The sequence below is a fragment of the Kryptolebias marmoratus genome, linkage group LG23, assembly GCF_001649575.2.
Source record: "Kryptolebias marmoratus isolate JLee-2015 linkage group LG23, ASM164957v2, whole genome shotgun sequence".
Taxonomy (NCBI): Eukaryota; Metazoa; Chordata; class Actinopteri; order Cyprinodontiformes; family Rivulidae; genus Kryptolebias; species Kryptolebias marmoratus.
Genome location: NC_051452.1, coordinates 5,000,815 through 5,018,859, shown reverse-complemented (window position 1 = coordinate 5,018,859; position 18,045 = coordinate 5,000,815). Strand labels below are relative to the sequence as shown.

The window sequence follows — 18,045 nt, the reverse complement described above, 5'->3', positions numbered from 1 at the left end:
CTTTACTTTTTCAGAAGAAGAAGATCCTCGTTAATAATTAAGAGATGTTTATTTTTAAATAACAGCAGATTTTGATTTAATCCACGTAAAGCTGTCAGGTTTATAAGCTTTTCTGTTCACAGTTTTTAATCAACATTTATTTTGCCTGATTTACTGAAGTGTTTCTGTTTAAAACCTGAAACGATCCGGCGGCGCCTCCATCCGAGTTTCTATCCATCAATCATTGACAGGAACAGGAAGTGTGGAGCCGTTTGAGGGAATAAAAACCTTCCTGTTCAACATTCAGCCGCTCCACAGACAAACCTTCAGGTACGTAACCAAACCTCATCGTTTGTGAAGAAAGTTTCATCGTTTTAAAAGCAGCTAGATAAGCTTTATCCTAAAAACTTTATATGACTTCATGCTGAAACGTTAAAACTAAAAACTGCTTTGTTGTTTTTAACTTCCTGTTGTTCATTTTTATGCTTCCTCTTATTGTAAAGATTTAATAACTGATAAATGTAACCTTTATATTATAATAATTTAGATAAATATTCAGTTGTTTCAGTAGGATTAAGCCTTTACTTGTTGTGATTCGATTTAAACACTTTGTGTGTAAAAATACTCCTCATAAAACAAACCGGAATGAATTCACTCTTTTATTTAAAAGAAACAAACAAAGAATTAAACACAGAAGAATGGACTTTATCTTGAAATATTTATTTAAAATGTAATAAAAGCTGGAGTTTAAGTAAAGCTGATGATTTTCACAGATTAATAACATTGGGGGGGGGGCTGTGTCTCTGAATGATTATTTTATATCTCTTCAAAGTTCATTTGTGATTTTTTTGGGTCTAATTTTGATCTCTGTAGTTGTTCTGATATTTTTGTTTAAAATAGATCTCAGATTAAATTATAACCTGAGCTCTAATCATCTAAACAGTTTAATAAAACATTTAACACATGAGCAGGAACAACAACAGTGAGTTAATGTTTATTTTCCTGCAGGTGAGGAGATAATCCAACCTTTCCTACAATCACTCCATGTTATCAAACCTTTAACAGTCAGGTAAATGTTTCCCTCCACGCCTGGTTCTGCTTTCTGATGTTTTACCTGTTTAATGTGAAATGTTGGAAGGTTTGTGCTGCAGTTAATGAACATGTTTGTTTCCTGTCTCAGTGTGTGTGTGTGAGTTAACACGAAGGTGGCCGATCAGCTGACACCATGACCCTGACAGAGGCCACACCTTCCCCCGGGCTGTGACCTCAGGATAGGGCTGAGGACTCACCTGCAGGTCTGAGGACTCACCTGCAGGGCTGAGACCCCCATGGCCCCTCTGCCATGACCTACCTGGCTCACACGGCCCACTCCCAGTTCGGAGCCCTCTGGCTGTCCCTGGTGGGCTGGACCCTGACCTGCATGTCCCTGGGACTGGTCCAGTGGAGGGAGTGGCAGGTTTCTGACAGGAAGGTGGTCACCTCGGGTGTGGCCTGGGTGGGGATCTGGAGGGCCTGCTTCAACAGCTACACTGAGGTGAGCGAGGGCTTCAGGAACATGCACTGCAGGTCCATCCGGCTGCAGGAGGCCTCCACGCCCCCGGAGATCGCAGCAGGTCAGGTCCTCATGCTCCTGTCTCTGCTGGTGGGCCTGTGTGGGAACGCCGGAGGGGTCTGCGCCATGAGGAGCGCCTACTTTGGGCTGGGGAAGAACTCCTCCATCCGACTGGGTTTCATCAGCACCGGGGTCCTGTGCCTGCTGGCTGCTGTGCTGTCGCTCGTTCCTCTGGTCTGGAACCTGAGCTCAGTCGTGACAAATCAGACCATCCGGTTCCCCCCCGAGTTTAAACTTCCTCCGGCGCCGGACTCCCAGAGGGTGGGCGGCGGCATCAGTGTGGGGGTCGTGGGCTCAGTTCTGATGGTCGTGTCTGGGGTTGTTTTCTGTTCCTACAGGTTACCAGAGAGGCCTGAACCTGGGAGAGAACAGCTGCATCCGAGCCGCTCGTCCCCGTCAGAACCGGAGAACCTCCGGGTCGTGAGCTCCACGGGAAGAGACAACCCAACCTTTGAGATTCAGGAGTTCTTCTGAAAACCATCAGAGCTCATCTACCTGCGTTATTTATCTCACCCCTGACAGGTTTAATAAATGTTTTACCCTCAGGGAGGAGAGAGGGAGTCATTTCCTGACAGGAAACATGTTTGATGTCTTCAGGCTTCAGCAATAAAAGACTGATAACAGCTCAGCCACTGTTTTAACGAGGATGAAACTGTTGTAGCAAAATGAATTTAACATAATCGACTCAGTGGAAGTGAACTCGTTCCTGTAGCAGCTGCTCCCTGCACTTTTTAAAAGATGTTTCCTGTTTTTTTGTTTGTTGTTTTCTTACCTCAGCAGCAGAAACTGACAGATTTTTGTTTCCCGTCTGTAATCTTTCTGTTTTGTTGCCTTTTCAATGTGATTATAAGTAATTCTACAAAACTTTTAAATAGTTGTTAGAAAAATATAAATGTAAGGTGCGTCCATATCTATTAAACACCTCCTTCCTCTCAGATTTATGAAGTTTCTTTAAAATCATCAAACCTCTGAAACTTCAGGCTCATCTTCAGCAACAAAACAGGTTTCTTTATATTTTGTTCGTTCAACTCTGAGCAGTTTCCCAGTCCATCCCCTCAGCATGATGCTGCCTCCACCGTGCTTCACTGTAGGGATGGTGTGGTCAGCATGATGAGAGGTGGTTTGTTTCCTTGATGTTTCTCCTCCATGAAGCTCAGCTCTGAGCAGCAGATCCTCCATGTCTCAGCTCCATCAGGGTGATCTTTGTCCTCCTGGACGTCCCTCTGAGTTCTGGTGGACGAGCCTCTGTGGGGACATCATCTTTCTGTTTCCTGGTCTGTGCTTCTCCACAGCTCTGTGTGGACAGGTCCTTGGTCTTTATGCTGCCTCTTGCTTGGCGTCAGCTGGTGTTGGTTCTGGAGGCTGACAGAACCGGTGAGCACAAACCGGGACCAGCTGGGTCTTGGATCCTCACAGGTGGATCTGATTGGACTGATTACCTGCTTTCAACAGAGAGGAGGTGAAAACTTATGCACACATCACTTCTCTGTTTCATGTCTTTCTTTGGGAATATTTAACGTCATTAATCTGAGGTAGTTTTGTGGAATTATGACTTATAATTAAAATTTTAGGTTCTGAGGCAACATAATGGATTATTGAGAGGGGGTGAGTACTTCTGCAGCTCCGAGCTGATTTCTTTCCTTCATTTTCACATATTTCTGTACGAGTTCTTACAGATACTTTCCTTTGAGTTTGATTGTTGCAAAGAGAAAGATTTCTTTAATTGATCATAATTGTGTTGTTTAATTTACTTCCTTAATTTTGACAAAATTAAAAAACTTGACAATAGGCTTAAATTTATCACAATTTAATGATTTAGCTCTTTCCAAATTAAAAGCATGTCAGGAGTTTGGTAAAGAATAAAACCTTAAATATTTTAATAAAAAATAAAACAAATGTTTTATATTCCATGTTTAAAAGTTGCTTCACACAATAAAACATGAGCAGAGCTTTTTTTCTTTAATATTTTATTCAAAGAAAAAAAAACAGTTTCAAACCATCTGCATCAAAGTTCCTCTGGTGATGACGTCTGAAGCCACTTCTTACACAAAATAAATACTTTAAAGCTGGAAAAATCCAATACAGATCATATTAAAAGGGCTGGTTTTGATATTTTTTATTGCATGCATCTCTGGGAATAAACTCATCAGTTTTTAAACCTCCTCGATGCTTCAGGTCCTGGGATCAACTCGATGAGTGGCAGTGGAGGCAGCTGATCCCAGACCTGCTCAGGCCAACATAAACCAGGTTTAAATTCACCCGTCAGACATTTAACTGTTTAATTTCAGCTCGTATCAATCAGCGTTTAAAGTCGGGGACCTCACAGAATAAGAAATTTTATTCCAAGGACAAAAAGAAAAGCTTTAAAAGAAACGGAGAATATTCTGTTTTTATCAAACTGCTGAATTATCTGCTTTAAAATATCTTTTGTCAGCAAGAAAAGTGTTTTATATATACTTTAACATTACAGAATGAAGATTTTACACCTCGTTCAAACATATAATACTGAGCACAACATATACAAGAAAAGCACAATTAAAAAAAAGAATAAAATGTCAACTGTGACTGTTTTGTTATTTTATCATTTCACCCGGGTGCTGCTCTTCAGTCGTGGCACAGAGGCTGAAAATGATTTAAATCCACAGAAACATTTCGTCACACTGCTTTTCCACCGTCTGAGCACAAAGTGACACAAATCTGAATGCCCTGAATAAAAATATAAAACAACTCGTCCTCCTTTCCTAAAGAGGAACAGAGTAACTACAAAACCTGGTTTTAAATGAGCGAAACGATGCAGTTTATCAAATAAAGACTTACAGCAAAGCCGGAGAACTAAAATATCATTATTTACTGAAAACATCCTTGATGGTAAAAACAGAAACACACTCTGGTTCTGATGAAAACTACCTGTTTATTACAAAGAATGGCAACAACGAGGGTCCTTTAATAACTGTGACCACTGTGATTGTTCTGCTTTAAACAGCAGCGAACCCAAACACCTGACCAACCTGCGTCCAATCACAAAGCAGCTCCTGTCAGACCAGGTCTGAAGGAGGTCAACCCAAAACTCCACGTCCTGAAAGCTGAAGCAGCTCGAAGCAACATATTCCTTTTTGAAATGAATTTTAGACAAACCAGTAACTCGGAGAGATACTCTCTGAGATATAATCCAAAGCATAACTGGAGTAAAACCCGAACCCTGCTGACAGTTTGGCTCTCTTCTCTGCTTCCTTCACCTTCATTCAAAACATTTAATCTGCAGCATCTTTAGGAAACAACAACCAAGCCCTGCAAGACCAGTGATATGAGAAATTCAGTTTCCTGTTACCAAACGTGGCTCAGCTGAACACTTAAAAGAACGATTGTTTACACACCAAACATTTTCAGCTCTGACTTTCAGAGAATAAAATGATTCTGTTTTTATGTTGACAGACACTTTAATTTAAACCCTGAACAAATGTTTGTAGGTTTGATTTACGTTCTGCTTTGGAGCATTTTTTACAAGATAAAATTTCCACCTTTTGACAAAAAACAAATGCAATAAAAGAGCGGAGATGAAGCAGAGGATTGTCCGTGTGAATCTGGGTAAGAATGATGCTGTTTGACGACATGAGCGTCCCTGCAGTCCATCCGCCGCCCCGCTCTCACACCTGGAAGCCCAGTTTGAGTCCATTTAGATCCAGATGGTTTGAAACTGAACAAAATTACATTCATACAAAACAAAATAAAAAATAAAAAAGTGAAACAAAGACTGGAAAAAAATGCCGGAGGTTTAATCGTTCCAAAATCCACCGGTCTGTTCTTGATACACCTCGATGACGTCTTCGTCCTCCATCCCCAGCTGTCGACACACAGCAGACAAACGGGATTTTAGATCCTTTTAAATATTCTCCCTACTTTAAACACGCTGCAGAAATAAGATGCAAACAAAAGCTTTCTGTCATGTAGCTAACGCTCATTTGTGCCTTCAGTTATTTTTTATTAATGGAAATCATCCTTGTGCTTCATTTAGGGTTCCTGATGCAGCAGAGATGACCTAAACTCTGAGATAATAAGCATGATTATAAAATACACCACAGCAATCTGGACACACAGGTTGGTTTTGTGTTTGGAGTGTCAGTGTGTGTAAAAACAAACGTGTGTGTCTGAAGCAACAGGATGGGGCGATGAAGCAATGACAGACATGTTTACCTCTTTCGGAGTTTGGTTGTCTGCGATTCTCTGTCCCTCGAACAGAAACCTTAGCGTGCTCGCAGGGACGCCCTGGAAGAGCGACAAACAAAACAGAAGAGTCACTTTGATGCTGTTCAGGTTTATCGGCTTAAGGAAACCTATTTAACATTTCCTCATGCTTCAGATGTTTTAGAACGGTGGCATTTCTCTGAACTTTGAGGGCAAAGACTCAATCTTCCATCATTCAGAGACAACAAGCAGCCGAGGATGTACCTGTCTCTGGCTGTAAGACTCTTTCAGCTTCTTTAGATGTGTCGTCATTTTCACCTTAAAGTGTATTTCACTGCTGTCCTGTGACAAAAAAAGGCAACAGCAGCATTTGTAACGTTTACAAAAACATCATTATTGTTCTAAGATTTTAATAAAGGGCAGACACAATGAAGCATGCAGCAGGTAAGACCAAAAACTGGGGGAAAAAACCCACAGAGTCAAACATAATGATGCTAAACAGTGGTTTCGCTATTCCTAGAAATCTAATTTATACTTTGAAAACAAAACAACAGCTTAATTGATTAATCTTTATAAAACAGAGTGCCATCAGCTAATTATCGTACTTATTAAACACAAGCTTTCCTGCAGGTTATGAAAACAATAAAGGCATTATTCAGTTATTTCTGAAAGTATGTAATCACAGGATTATCCAAAGCTCATTAAGTCCAGAATATTTAGGAACAGACAGGGAAACACATCAGTAATCCCTGTTAAAACCTACCTGACCGATCACTTTTAGTTTTATATACTCTCCATCTTTCTTATCGCCCCCATCTTGACTGGATGGTTTTGTCTCCTATAAAAACAGAAACAAACAGAGGAACACACACACTTAGAAAGGCCTGAGTGTGTGTTTGGTTTATTTCCTCAACAGTGATACCCTCACATCTAAACCATTCTGTGTCCTAATGTTGGCAGGCACTGTTGCTGTTGAGCTTTACCTAAAATAAAAGCAAATCTAAGAGTTAACAGGTAAACAAGCTGTTAGTTTGAGGCCTAAAGCTACATAAGCTAACTGTTAGCACGCAAACCAGGAGCGATGAAGCCACAAAAACACCGATTTCTACTTTTTTAAATCGTTCTGACAGAATATTTGTTATTATTCTCAAACATTTATGACTTACCGTGTCTGACATATTTGTTTTCTCTGTGACTTGTGCGAAATTCCCTAACAATAGATGTAGCGTTAGCTTTCCGCTGCAGCTCTTGTTTGATGTTATGAGGACATCAGCCGGAAGTGACGGAATGAAGTTGTTTCAAAATAAAAGCACCTCTAGCGTAAACAAAACAACTTTATTTTGTGTGCCTCTCAAACGAACACATGTGGGAAGGAACAACAAACACACGATATTGGAAAATTATATAATAAATCTACTTTTAGTCAAACTGCAGTCCTCTAGTAACTACCACTTTGAATGTTAACCAAATTATTAGAACAATTATAACACTATGCTTAGTCAAAAGAAAAGTTTATTTCATGACAATGAACTAATTTTTTTAAAACATTTTTGAAATAAATCATATATTTACTATATTTATTAGACAAATTTTGCATTTCAATGGAGCAAATATAAATCTTTTTATATCTTCATAAAAAATGTTTTTCCTGTTTTCTTGTATTTGGATCTGTCTTACATTTGCATTTTGTCTTTTTATGTAATAATGTAGGACTTTTGCACAGATTACCTGCAGATAAACATGATCTTGAAATAATGACTCAGATAAAGCTGGATATAATCTGACTGAACTGAATTTGAATTAATAAAACTGAATTTAATTATATTGTATTAAATTGGAGTAAAAATGCATCGTGACTGAGTTGGAATAAGTTGGAGGATATCTGTTTTAAATGTCATTATAAAATCAGATTAAACTGGATTATAGGTGGAGGACAATGACCTGGATGTAAAGGTAATATAATTAATGTTTAGTTGGAATTAATGTAATAAAAGCAGGACATATCTGTACTGAAATATAATATATTAGTCTGTTAGAATTATCTAGTTATGCTTTCTTGTTGTTAAAGTGCACTCAGCAGAATTTTTGTGAATTATCATTATATAAACTGAATAAAATCTGTTTCCTAAGACATGGCATACAGTTTATTTTTATGTGTTCACTCGATTATTTGTTTATTTATTCAATTTACAATTAACATGTTTACAAACACGCTGTAAAAATCCCAAAAGAGAACTTTGGAACTGTCTTAAAGCTCCCAATAAATACATTAGATCGATTTTTAATGTTTATTTATTGTATTTTTGACATAATTTGACATGAATCTGTTTTTGATGTACTGCTCCAATCAGGTTAGGGGTTAAAAGTAGTCAAGTAGGGCAAAGTTAGGAGCGCACCTTCCGGTTACTGCAGTTAAAAATAAAACGCTGACCGTTTCCTTCCCTTTAAATAGGCGACTCTGTGCTTTTATTTTATCAACTCGATCTCTGACTTCCGGTGCTGTTCTAGCCGCTAGCTCGATGCAACTGTGGGTCAACAGCGAGCGAAGCTACAATCAAACCAGGGCGCATAGCACAACAAAATGAGAGCTGTCGGTTGAATTAGCGGTTGTTACCGTCGCACAGACACGGGGGCAGCACGCAGGACTCGATATTTTCTTGTCACTTCCCCACCGGAGAGAGCCTGCGGGCCAAACCGACGGCTATCGGGCCTCCTCGTCGTGGCCCAGCAAGACTCGAGTGAAGTTGGAAGCGTTCAGCCAAACTTCTGCTTTCTCCGGCGGCTGTCCGCGGGGCCCGGGGCTCCTGTCGCCGGCCCTGTGGATGAGGGAGTGAATCAGGGTCCAGCCGTCCCGCAGGTGAGAGGAGACTGAAGTCAGAAACGGGCTCACATCGTTTATTGTCGGTTATCCTGGTCGTGCAGCGGAGACGAGCTCTGATTAGCTCTGCGGCTAAAACTTAACTTTAGCATGATTAGCTCGGTAACTTCCCTGGCCTGACGGCTAACTGGGCTCGTTTGACGTTTTTAACTCAGCTTCCCATTCCAGCTGTTCATATAATATATATAACACAATAAACTGGGTTTTTAAATCACATGTCAGGATAGCGAATGATTTATTTAAGTATATATCGGCATAGTCTGTGATGTAGAAATTAGCTAGCAACAGTTGTTAGCTTCCGGGGGATTAAGTTTAATTAAATGTCTTCTAAAAATTAAACTTGTAGTTATAATGTATTTATGAACTGATGCCTAATAAACTGTTATAATTTAATACAGATAGTGCTTCTCTCTATGCTTCTGCTTTATTTAAACAGATAAAACGTAACATTTCTTACATTTAGCTTCAGTTTTTTGTCTTTGCAACATCTTTTCTTCTACAATGTTGCTCTCAGGTTAGTGTGTGAGTGAATGTCATGTAACTGCACAAACCCTTGTTTTTACTGAGTTATACTTCTATTTTGACATGTTTGCATTCAGTAAACTTATCCTGAAACAGATTTTCTACAAACATATGAAACTTTCTCTCTGAATTATACCAGAGGATCTTTGAATGTGTCAAAGCAGATGCCTAAAAACAGGCTAAAGATCTGAGCTGTTTGATGGAAATCATAATCAGACTGAAGGCTTTGTTTAAAAGTCATTACAAATCCTAAATGCTGAAGCAGTTTGTTAAAACGACGAACTCTGCTTCTGTTTTTATGGGAATTCAGACGTCAGATATATAACTGATCGTTTCTCTGTGACCGCCTCTATAAAAGCTGAAGTCCCGTCAGTTTCCTGCTCTGGAGCATCCAGGTGTGTGTCAACGCAACGCCAGGGTGGAAAGACATCAGCAATGACCTCAGAGGGGCAGCTTTTGCTGCCTGTCAGTCTAGAAAGGGTCAAAGGTCATTCCAGGCTATCTGGAGTCCATCGTTCTACAGAGAAAGATTATTCACAAGAGGAGACATTTAAAACAGAATCAAACCAGGAGTGGCAGAAGATTCACCCCGAAGGTCAGACTGTGCAGTGCTCAGAGAAATGAGCTCCATCCCAGCTTTAGTTAGCAGGTCAAAGGTCATGTCAGAACAATTAGAGGAAGATGAATTAGTTATGAGTCACTGTGTTTAGAGCACGGTGGTGGGGGGCTGATGGTTTGGTCTCCTCTGCAGACCGAAGGATCTGGAGTCAGATTTGAGGCCGTCTGTCTGACAGCTGATCTGGGGCCAGATTGAGTTTTGTAACGAGACAGATCAGCTGCTCTGAAATGGATCAGAGGAAGCCTGCATCGACTGGACTCCATGTTTTCTTCTTAAACAGAATGTCGGAGCAAAGATGTCCCGTTGTTGTTTCCTTCTGACTCAGTCTGATCACAGATCTGCTGATCCGTCAGCGGCTTCGTGCTTTTTAACCTGTGTCCACATCGAATCTGCACGGTGTGATTTCTGCTGTTCTGTGTTGCAGGAGAAAGGAATCCCTTTGATGGGAGAATCCTCCCTCCTGGCCTCCTGGGTCAATCGCAGTGCCATGATGATGGGTACGTGTGTAAAATAATGTTCCTGAGTCTAACTTTAAATAATCTCTTCCCCCCTCATGAACAATGGCTCTTTGATTATTGTTTTCATCCTCTTCTGTTATTTGTGTGGTAAATAACAAGCAGCTGCAGCTCTGGGCTGATGTCTGATTTGTTTTACTCTTTGAAATCTTATATTTGCAATAAAAAGCTCAAATGAAGGCAATGTTCTTTGTTATTACAATAAATCGGTCTGTTTGCCTCACGTCTGATCTGCACCTTTCTCCCACTTTATTGAATATTAGGATTTAAACGGTGAAATCTGTTCATGAATCCACAGATGAGCAGGAGGCCCTGAACTCCATCATGCAGGACTTGGCCGAACTGCATCGCTCCAGCCGTCCTGCCACGTTCCTGTCGGACTTGGGCAAACCCAAAGCCTCCTCGCCCAAGAACCAGGTAATCGCTGGGATGTTCTGGGAGTTGTTAATGAACATGAAAACTTATTGAGGCAATGTTGCTGAGTTTGACTTGTTTCCACAGAACGATGTGAGAGTGAAGTTTGAGTTCAAAGGAGAGAGGAGGTGAGGTTACGTTCTTTAATGCTGTCAGAGCCGGCGAGCTGCTGCAGCCTCTTGACTTCTCTTCTTCTCTGCAGGATCCTGCAGTTTCCTCGACCTGTCAGGCTGGAGGACCTGAAGACGAAGGCTAAGGTGGCGTTTGGTCAGACGATGGACCTTCACTACACCAACAATGAGGTACGAGGCTGGAAGCTGGATCAACCTGAAATAACAAAGGAATGATGAAAAAGAGTGAGATTTCCTCTGTGGCTGGTTTCTCCTCCTGCAGCTGGTGATTCCTTTAACAACCCAGGACGATCTGGACAAGGCGATTGAGCTGCTGGATCGCAGCGTTCACATGAAGAGCCTGAAGATCCTCCTGGTGCTTCAGGTCAGCAGGAAATCCAGATCTTTGTGCTTCTCCGTCATATATTCCTACAGAGAAATGCTTGGAGTAAAGAGACCAGACTTTTCAGCGTTTCTGAAAGGATTAAAACAGGAGTTAAAGTTTAAAGGAAAACTTGGAGAAAATGGAAGATTTGGGTTGAAGGAGCAAATAACTGATCAATTATTTATCATTTAAAGAAACACAAACCAAGAGTTTTAATGTTTCAGGCACACAGGCTCCAGATTTATACACATCACATGTTTTTTACCCTGAAGGATGTTGTTGCAGCGTTACAGACTCCACCTGAGGAGGCAGACGGACTTTAGAATTCAAATCCACTGTGTTGCTCAGTATAAAATCTGACTTGTTTCATGTAAATAAAAATGTTGTTTTCTAGTTTAAAAAACTGCATGTGCTGTTCTGCTTCTCCAGAACCCTTCCTCCAACATGGACCTGCTGCTGTCCCACGAGGAGCTGGACAACACAGGATTTAGGGTGATAGGTGGAGATCCAGGTCTTTCTTCTCTGAATCAGGGCTTTTATTTCCCCCTCACTTCCTGGTTCTTGTTTCCACGTTTACGTTTTTCTCCTCTTTGCTCAGGTCCCCATTCAACAGACCGCAGCTCTCCTCCTCCAGGATACATTCCCGACGCTCTCCAGCAGGTGGCGAGGAACGGCTCCTTCACCAGCATCAACAGCGAGGGGGAGTTCATTCCTGAGAGCATGGACCAGGTACCAGCAGGAGGGAGGTGTGCTGAATAAAAACATGAGGAGGGAACATTTTACTTGATTGTCCTAAAACAGCTGCATGTTTGAGGTGTTAAACACTCATGTTACTTTATCCTGGTGAGTTTATGGATCTCTGTGGCCTTTTTAACGAAGCCCTGAAAGAGCCAAATATCATAGCTGCTAGTATTAATTTGTTCTTCCTCCTTTCCCTGAGTTTTGCGGTGCACCCGCCTCTGTGGAGGAAATGTTAAGGCCGTGATGGGAGCAGGGCGGATGTGGACCGTTACAAACTCAGGCTCGGTACATGGACGTGTTTCACTCGTGTGGACCGTGAAGACGTTCAGGCAGGAGTCACCGTGTTCCCGGCAGCTCTGTGCAGTTTTCCTGTTGCCTCAGATATTTCATTAACTAATGCAGCTGCAGATCAGAGGATCCAAAAGTTAGTTTTATTTTATAGGTTGTGGAAAGTTTAACATTTAGAGAAACTCGGAGAATAACGCTCAGGGATTTCCTTTTTTAAACGTCATCTCAGGCTGATCCAAAATAATCTGAACTCTCTGATAAAACATGATCAGAGTTTCGGTGGTCTGTGAGTTTCTTGGCGTTCATGTCTTCTTGTCCCTCAGATGTTGGACCCGCTGTCCATGAGCAGTCCGGAGAACTCTGCGTCCGGGAGCTGTCCCTCTTTGGACAGTCCTCTGGACAGGTCAGGACAACGTCATCAGACAAACAGCTGCTGGCAGCGTGAAGTTTAAAAACACCTGCATTACATGAAAACAGTCTCACACGTTTAAAATAAGACCTTCATGTTTTTTCTCCTTGACCTTCAGTGATTATCCTAAATCCAGGATGCCCAGAGCACAGAGTTACCCAGACAACCACCAGGACTTTCCAGGTGAATTTAAAGTTTAGTTTTTATTGCAGGATCTTCTCTTTAAAGCTTTGACCTTTGCCCTCTGAATATCTGCTCCATGGATAAAGAGTTAAACTGCAGCTTTCTAAAAGAAACATTTTTACAGTTTGAAACTTTATTTTCCTGTTGATGCTGAGTCACTTCAGTTAATTTGTTCTTCTGCAGAGTACGACATCCCCGTGTTCGAGAAGTCGGGGAAAGGAGGGACGTATCCTCGCAGATACGGTATTCCCTTCGGCCTTCAGGATTACAGCGACGGGAGGAAGACCTTCCCTCGAGCCCGACGGACGCAGGTTCACAGTTTCCGCTCTCCGGTGAGCTTCAGCCCAACGGAGCAGTCCCCCAGCACCAGCAGCGGCAGCAGCGTCTTCACCCCCGACCTGGAGGAGGCCCCCGGGCCCGCCAGGAGGCGGCGAGGCAGCGACATCGAGCCCAACCCCAACCCCCCGACAGCACCGACCCTCTCCGTCATGGACATCAGCCCCCCCAGCCGCTGTGAGTCCTGCTCTGGGTGTGATCTGGAATGGGAGGCAGTAAACGGTGTCTTCAGTCTGTCGTCTCTTTGCTTTCAGCTCCACGGGCCCCCACCAACTGGCGGCTGGGGAAGCTTCTGGGTCAGGGGGCTTTTGGGCGGGTGTTCCTGTGTTACGATGCAGATACTGGACGGGAGCTCGCAGTCAAACAGGTCCAGTTTGACCCAGAGAGTCCAGAGACCAGCAAGGTGTGTGTCTGCAGTGCTCCGGAAGATCAGCTGTCTGCGAGGAACGAATCGTTGACGTGTTTGTGTTTCACCTGTCAGGAGGTGAGTGCGTTGGAGTGTGAAATCCAGCTCCTGAAGAACCTGTGCCACGAGCGCATCGTTCAGTACTACGGCTGCCTGCGAGACTCCATGGAGCGAACGCTCTCCATCTTCATGGAGCACATGCCTGGAGTCAGTAAACCCCGCCCCCTTCACCGTGGTTTCAGTTTTCCAGGTTAAAGGTCATTCCTGCTGGGAGGTACCGCTTTAATCGAATGTTTCTTTCTCTCTCCTTCCTGTGGCTCTCAGGGCTCCATCAAAGACCAGCTGAAGTCTTACGGAGCGCTGACGGAAAACGTGACACGGCGCTACACCCGGCAGATCCTGGAGGGGGTTTCCTACCTACACAGCAACATGATCGTGCACCGGGACATCAAAGGTGAGCCGCCCCGGTCCGGTTCTCGGTTCAGACTCATTTACTGCGGAGGAAGATGAAACTGAGTGTCGCCGTCTCTCAGGGGCCAACATCCTGCGGGATTCATCAGGAAACGTGAAGCTGGGGGACTTCGGGGCCAGCAGGCGGCTGCAGACCATCTGTCTGTCAGGGACGGGGATGAAGTCTGTGACCGGGACGCCGTACTGGATGAGTCCCGAGGTCATCAGTGGGGAGGGGTACGGCAGGAAGGCCGACATCTGGTGAGGCCGCAGATACACCTGCTTTCAGTTCAGACCCAGAAACTGATCTCAGACCAGGTGAAGGTCTGATCCTGGTGTTAGGGTGTGATGATGATGATCTTTCCATCCTGTTTTCTCTCCTCAGGAGTGTCGGCTGCACCGTTGTAGAGATGCTGACGCAGCGGCCTCCGTGGGCGGAGTTTGAGGCCATGGCAGCCATCTTTAAAATCGCCACCCAGCCTACCAACCCGGTCCTGCCGGCCCACGTGTCAGACCACTGCAGAGAGTTTCTCAAACGGATCTTTGTGGAGACCAAGCAGCGGCCGTCTGCAGACGAGCTACTGAGGCACATCTTTGTACATTAACCTGAGACCTGAAGCCCCGCCCACCTTCAGAGCTGCCAAATACAGCCTTACCTGAAGGAGGCGGTCCTGCCTCTGGCCCCGCCCCCTTCCTTCATGCTGAGACCACTTTGGAGCTGGAAGCAGGTGGGCTGTTCTGCCACCGAGGACGTGATCTTTAGTTTATTTTCTCTGCAACGTGCACCTTAATTTCTGAACCGCGGAGAAGTCGAGCACTTCCTGAAGACGAGTCGTTTCCTCAACCCTTCGGGAGCGGGACCTGTCCGTGTTGTGGACCTGCAGGAGGTGAGGCCCTGACCCGACCCCAGAATGTAACCTCCTGCCAAACCCCAGAGCGACTGAAGACCTGGACCTGCTGCTACAGATGAAACTGAACCGCCGCTGCAGAGACCACTCCCCGAGGAGTTTCCTCTCTCCTGCCTTTGTCTGCATCTCCTCCTCGCTCCTCGCTCCTCGCCGGCCCCCGTCTTTGCCGTGTGCCTTTTTCTGTTTTTCAACCCGGTTTAGGAACAAGTCTGGACTTTGTGTTGTTCTGCTTCCTGGATGAACTGCCTTCACACCAGCTGCTCTCAGTTCAGCTGCTAATGTCTGTTTATGCCTTTTCTGTAACAGGAGCGTCTGAGCGCATGTTTCTGACCCCAGATCAGCTCGGTCAGACGGAGCCAGGCCTCCCTACTTCAGCTGCAGCTCCTCAGATGAGCTCTCCTCTGCTTCACCAGATCTTTAAGTTTAAACTCCGATTCGACAGAAAGTGACCTGATGAGATTTATTTATTGATGATGAGCTCTGGTGTTCTGCTCTGACAGAAGCAGGAGAGGAACATCTGAGGAGTGCAGAGCTTCAGCCCTCACACTCCGACGGCGTTCAGTTTTACTTTAGGCTCTCCTGTTTGACGGCGGAGCGACGAGCCGCAGCTGGAGTTGGTTCTGACCCGCTCTGCAGCCGAGTCTGGGTTCATTTTCTCACCTCATACACTCCTACAGGTCGGGCTCCCGCCTGAAGATGTTTACAGGATCTTATTTGACAGCAGTTACTGTTCCCGCCAAATTAAAAGCATCAGCTCCATTCACCGATCTCTCCTCGGTAACACCTGGTCCTTGTGGTGATCATGTAGTTCTCAACGATCAGAGTCATTTCAGTCTGGTGAGCAGAAGAGATTTCAGGCGTTTCTGCTTTGTAAAGGTGCAATCCGAACATTTTCATGTTGTTGTGTCAGGACGAGGTTTGTAACGGTACGCTCAGTTCAGTCCGTTTGTGTCGGCATGCATGGATTCTTTTCGTTTACAGAGAACAGACTGTGGTACGTCGTAACCTCGGTGACCGCAGCTTTAAAAGCAGGAGGTGGTGGATCTCTGAAAGCACTTAGAGTCAACTTAACGGTTCAGAAAGTTTCAGCTCAGGCTGTGGAACCTGACGTTCTGCGTTAGAACGGAGAACGTGTCTCACCTGTCTGCACTATCCACCATCCTGTCCTGGTTCCCCTCACCGACTGTCGCTGAAGCATCTCGCTTCACAACCTTTCCTTTGCACATTTTAAAGACTGTTTTTGATTTTACTGTCCGTGTGTGTGTGTGTGTGCGCGCTCTGAAGGTCCAGTTAATCTCTACTGAATGTAATGTGTCATTTTCTCCTTCAGGTGGATGAACTCTTCAGTAACAGTATTTGTCTCCTGCAGATACACCTGTAGTTCTCTCTTTAGCCACTGCTGCCACTCCCGTGTGTGTGTGTGTGTGTAAACGTGCATTTACTGCAGAATTTGCTCATTGGACACAGCGCCCAAAAAGCCTCGAGCATTCTGACTGTAGAGAACATTAAAATAATAATGAAATGTAAAAAAGTGTAAAATAAATTGTACCTTTTTTCTTTGTTTTTTTTTAAAAAAGTCCTCTTGTATCCCCGTTTGGTCTCTGTGGATTGTAAAAGAAGCCATGTTTATAATTCTAATTGGTTTGTGACCAATACGCCTGTTTATATCAGATCTGTATATCAGTGGTACGCATAATTTTTTAATATATATTTTTTATTTTCCTTTTTTTTTTTTTTTTTTAAATGGGAAATTTTATGCATGGTTGGGTCTTGAGAGACGCAGCGGTGCAATCGAATGGTTGCTGTTTTTTGGCAAAATTCGTGACTATTGAGACAACTGTGTTCATAATTACAATTATGACTGATGAAAACAATTAAAGATATTTATTTCACATCAGAACTCTGTATTTTGTCTTTACCTCATCTCTAGGTTGACCTAAATGTTTTGAGTTTGCTAAACTTTGTAATTTGCAAAACAAATGTTTTTAATTTATCCTCATATTTTTTTAAAACTTTATTTTAGATCAATTTCCAGAAGAAGTAACATTAGTCATCTTTATATCTTTATTGCAATCTGTTTTTCTCCAAAACATCCTGCCTCTGTAGAACTAATATAAATTTAATAAAATAAAAAATAAGCAAATTTATTCAGTTTAAACGCAGAAAAGACTAACTAAAACCTAAAAACTGGACCGAACCAGAGTCTGTTCACGGAACCGGGCTCTTTGCGCCCTCTTGTGGTCAAAAATAGGAACAACAACAAGGAAATTAATGCTGCTTCCGGTTAATACAAAATAAAAGCTTGTACAAGAGTTGCATTTTATTGTGTTAAGCCGGCGGGGCTCAGATATTCTTCTCTGTAAAACCCGAATAGCTTCTAAAACAAATCTAAAAATCATAATATTTAGTAAATTTATAGTCAATGGAACCGCACAATCTATGTGCACTTTATTTTTTGACACCGTTTCCTGACGGGTTTGTATTAATCTTGACAGTTAATGCAATAAATAGTTTTATTTTTTTATGTAGGTGCAAAAACTAACAACTTTTTAGCCTAATATTACGCAATTCTTGAGTTTTCTTGGAAAAAGAACCAAAACAACAAAAAAAAAGAACTCCAACCGCATCATTTGGGGCTCTTCCGCCACCTGGTGGCCAAACATGTAACTACAACAACAACAAAATAAAGATGGAGAAATTATAAATATAAACTTTTTCCAGTTTAAACAAAACAAATGTTTTTGGGATTCGCTTTTCTGTTTTTATATTAATCTTAGAATAAAACAATATAAGCGATTTGTAGTGTTTTAAAGAAAGGAGTAGACATGTCTGTAATATTTCAAGCTGTTTTCACATCCGTCTTCTTGTGGATTAAAAATAACAATTTTAAATCTTTAAAAGGATTAGTATTTTACCATTTAGACCAGTGTTTGTTATATTTACACATAAATTTATTTACCAAATCAGATTTCAATCATTTCATCACAAACTGTAAACATGTAGTTACAACAAATGTCCACCAGAGGGCAGCAGAGACAGCTCTGATTATTGGAAAGTTGTTTTTATTATTATTAGTAGTATTTTCTTGTCCGTGAGGTCCCTTTTTGT

General features: G+C 42.7%; 3 protein-coding genes across 6 annotated transcripts; 2 read left to right on the top strand and 1 right to left on the bottom strand.

The window, feature by feature from the left end:
* The first annotated feature begins 30 nt into the window (after positions 1 to 30).
* Positions 31 to 5,789, top strand: LOC108246821 (claudin-34-like). 2 transcript variants are annotated; one of them, XM_037973779.1, is made up of 5 exons: positions 31 to 309; positions 988 to 1,048; positions 1,160 to 3,050; positions 3,163 to 3,196; positions 5,604 to 5,789. In XM_037973779.1, the coding sequence occupies exon 3, from the start codon at positions 1,322 to 1,324 to the stop codon at positions 2,063 to 2,065; it is 744 nt and encodes a 247-aa protein (XP_037829707.1). In that variant the 5' UTR covers positions 31 to 309; positions 988 to 1,048; positions 1,160 to 1,321; the 3' UTR covers positions 2,066 to 3,050; positions 3,163 to 3,196; positions 5,604 to 5,789. The 2 variants fall into 2 exon arrangements, with proteins under 2 accessions (XP_037829707.1, XP_024865938.1); XM_025010170.2 differs by having other exon boundaries at positions 1,160 to 3,196.
* sumo1 (small ubiquitin like modifier 1) lies at positions 3,542 to 7,099 on the bottom strand. Its single transcript, XM_017434526.3, has 5 exons — positions 6,940 to 7,099; positions 6,537 to 6,611; positions 6,038 to 6,115; positions 5,783 to 5,854; positions 3,542 to 5,432 (listed from the first exon to the last, which is right to left on the bottom strand). Exons 1-5 carry the CDS (start codon positions 6,949 to 6,951, stop codon positions 5,364 to 5,366), a joined length of 306 nt encoding a protein of 101 aa, XP_017290015.1. The 5' UTR covers positions 6,952 to 7,099; the 3' UTR covers positions 3,542 to 5,363.
* Positions 7,100 to 8,261: 1,162 nt separating this feature from the next.
* On the top strand, positions 8,262 to 16,829 carry map3k2 (mitogen-activated protein kinase kinase kinase 2). Of its 3 annotated transcripts, none has more exons than XM_017434566.3 (16): positions 8,262 to 8,630; positions 10,217 to 10,289; positions 10,606 to 10,724; positions 10,809 to 10,849; positions 10,924 to 11,023; positions 11,115 to 11,216; positions 11,646 to 11,727; positions 11,815 to 11,945; positions 12,569 to 12,648; positions 12,773 to 12,837; positions 13,021 to 13,350; positions 13,428 to 13,576; positions 13,655 to 13,786; positions 13,904 to 14,033; positions 14,113 to 14,290; positions 14,415 to 16,829. In XM_017434566.3, the coding sequence occupies exons 2-16, from the start codon at positions 10,235 to 10,237 to the stop codon at positions 14,632 to 14,634; spliced, it is 1,914 nt and encodes a 637-aa protein (XP_017290055.1). In that variant the 5' UTR covers positions 8,262 to 8,630; positions 10,217 to 10,234; the 3' UTR covers positions 14,635 to 16,829. The 3 variants fall into 3 exon arrangements, with proteins under 3 accessions (XP_017290055.1, XP_017290056.1, XP_017290054.1); XM_017434567.3 differs by having other exon boundaries at positions 11,646 to 11,715; positions 14,415 to 14,634; XM_017434565.3 differs by having other exon boundaries at positions 11,646 to 11,945.
* Positions 16,830 to 18,045: the final 1,216 nt, after the last annotated feature.

Bases quoted from the DNA above. Each gene is read 5' to 3' on its own strand.
- LOC108246821 (XM_037973779.1), top strand. From the start codon at position 1,322: ATGACCTACCTGGCTCACACGGCCCACTCCCAGTTCGGAGCCCTCTGG.
- sumo1 (XM_017434526.3), bottom strand. The intron at 6,116-6,536 runs GTAGGTTTTAAC...TTTTTGTCACAG, and splicing joins AACTAAAAGTGATCGGTCAG to GACAGCAGTGAAATACACTT. The intron at 5,855-6,037 runs GTACATCCTCGG...TCGCTCTTCCAG, and splicing joins AGTCTTACAGCCAGAGACAG to GGCGTCCCTGCGAGCACGCT.
- map3k2 (XM_017434565.3), top strand. From the start codon at position 10,235: ATGGGAGAATCCTCCCTCCTGGCCTCCTGGGTCAATCGCAGTGCCATG. The intron at 10,290-10,605 runs GTACGTGTGTAA...ATGAATCCACAG, and splicing joins TCGCAGTGCCATGATGATGG to ATGAGCAGGAGGCCCTGAAC. The intron at 13,351-13,427 runs GTGAGTCCTGCT...CTTTGCTTTCAG, and splicing joins CATCAGCCCCCCCAGCCGCT to CTCCACGGGCCCCCACCAAC.